Source organism: Salvia splendens, chromosome 18 (genome assembly GCF_004379255.2).
Source record: "Salvia splendens isolate huo1 chromosome 18, SspV2, whole genome shotgun sequence".
NCBI classification, from domain to species: domain Eukaryota; kingdom Viridiplantae; phylum Streptophyta; class Magnoliopsida; order Lamiales; family Lamiaceae; genus Salvia; species Salvia splendens.
This window is the reverse complement of record NC_056049.1, coordinates 6,092,680-6,094,275: the sequence shown is the minus strand read 5'-3', so window position 1 is coordinate 6,094,275 and position 1,596 is coordinate 6,092,680. Positions and strand designations below refer to the sequence as shown.

The following is a 1,596-nucleotide window of genomic DNA, read 5'->3' as shown; positions in this document are numbered from 1 at the left end:
TTGAAGTAGTAGATTATTAGAGGCAGATTTATAGGTAATGCACCGAATAATTTTGAACTTATTTCATCATACAATCATTTGTGTACACATCTAAAAATGTTAAAAAGCAAAATGGGCTAAAGAAGGAATGGTGTGGGCCATCAACACGATTCTCTTAATCCAAACCATAATGGCATGTGGTGTGGTGTGGTGTGGGTCTCTGCCAATATTTGCAATCAAACCTCGGTAATCTATTCACAAACCACCAACAATTTACTGTACATTCACCAAAATACTATATAAACAAACAAATGTACTACCATTAACAAACAAATAAATACTCAATACATCTCTAAACAGAACCCCCTTTTTCTTTTTCTCGACATAATTAATCAGTACTAGAACATTTTAAAACATTAAATAAACCCACCGAAAAAAGAAAATGAAACCCAACATATTTACCGAATGACCCCAGTCAGACATGACGCTGACGCCTACTATTCCCATTCAATTCCACGCCATTCACAACCGAAACCGGGGGCATCATCGGAATTAAATTATAAACCGGCTGCTCCCGGTTCCCATACGAATAGCCATACGCAGCAACCGGTACCCGGTGAACCGCCGGTCCGTTGCTGAACCGGGCGGGAACCGGGAAGAGATCGAGCGGAGTGTGGGCGATGGTGGGCTGGTTCTCCTGGTCGAACCCGAATAAGTAATCCGGGTTAGACGCGGGTTTGACCGGGGCGGAAATGTTGAATACGAATATGCGGAGGCGGGCGGGTTTGGGGGAGATCCTGTGCATGCGGTCGTACTCTATCATCATGTGCTCGACGTCGTCGTCGTCGATTAAGGAGACGAGGGCGTCGAGGTCCTCACCGGGGAGCTGGTACTTGACGGAAATGTCGGCGGCGTCGGAGAGGAGGGATTTGAGCTTGGCGGAGAGTTGGGAGAATTTGACGGAGCGGTCGACGGCGACGATTTTGGTGTCGCCGCCGAGGTAGGAGAGGTGGTGGTCGGAGGGGCGGGACTTGATCTGGCCGCCGTAGCTGCAGAGTAGTTTGACCTTTTTGGTGCCATTGTTGGGGCTCTGCTCCATTGTTAGAGAGAGAGAGAAGAGCTTTACGAAGATTCTGAACCAACTAAGAAGCTTTTGGATTCTAATTTGCTAGTTCTTTGGCAACTCTCAACTGGTGTATGGACTACTTATAAAACTCATTAATTCTTTTATTGCCACTGGAGTTTGTCAAATTGCATAAAAGCCCATCCAATTTGAATATGGACATGAAATTGTATCTAAGCTAGATTAATTGGATAATTGCTATTTTGACAAAATAATAATACTAATAGTTATAAAATCCCAATTGCCAGAATAATAGGGAATCCCCAACTGCCATAACATTATAAAATCGTAGTATTATTTGTTTGCAAAGATTTGAAATTGAGGTCAAAATTGTATAATGAATATACATTATACTGAGAAGCTTGTAGTGTACATATAGTCGTCACTTAGAGCATCAGCAGTGGAATGGAATTCTAGGCGGAATTCCCCGCGAAATTCCCAAAAACACCTCCTGCCACGTCATACGGACTTCCCACTGCCCTGCCACGTCATAC

The 1,596-nt window shown here is 43.9% G+C and overlaps 1 protein-coding gene across 1 annotated transcript; it reads right to left on the bottom strand.

Moving 5' to 3' along the window:
* Positions 1–454: 454 nt before the first annotated feature.
* Positions 455–1,078, bottom strand: LOC121776638. The gene has a single exon (XM_042173828.1). The coding sequence runs from the start codon at positions 1,076–1,078 to the stop codon at positions 455–457; it is 624 nt and encodes a 207-aa protein (XP_042029762.1).
* Between the last annotated feature and the right edge of the window lie 518 nt (positions 1,079–1,596).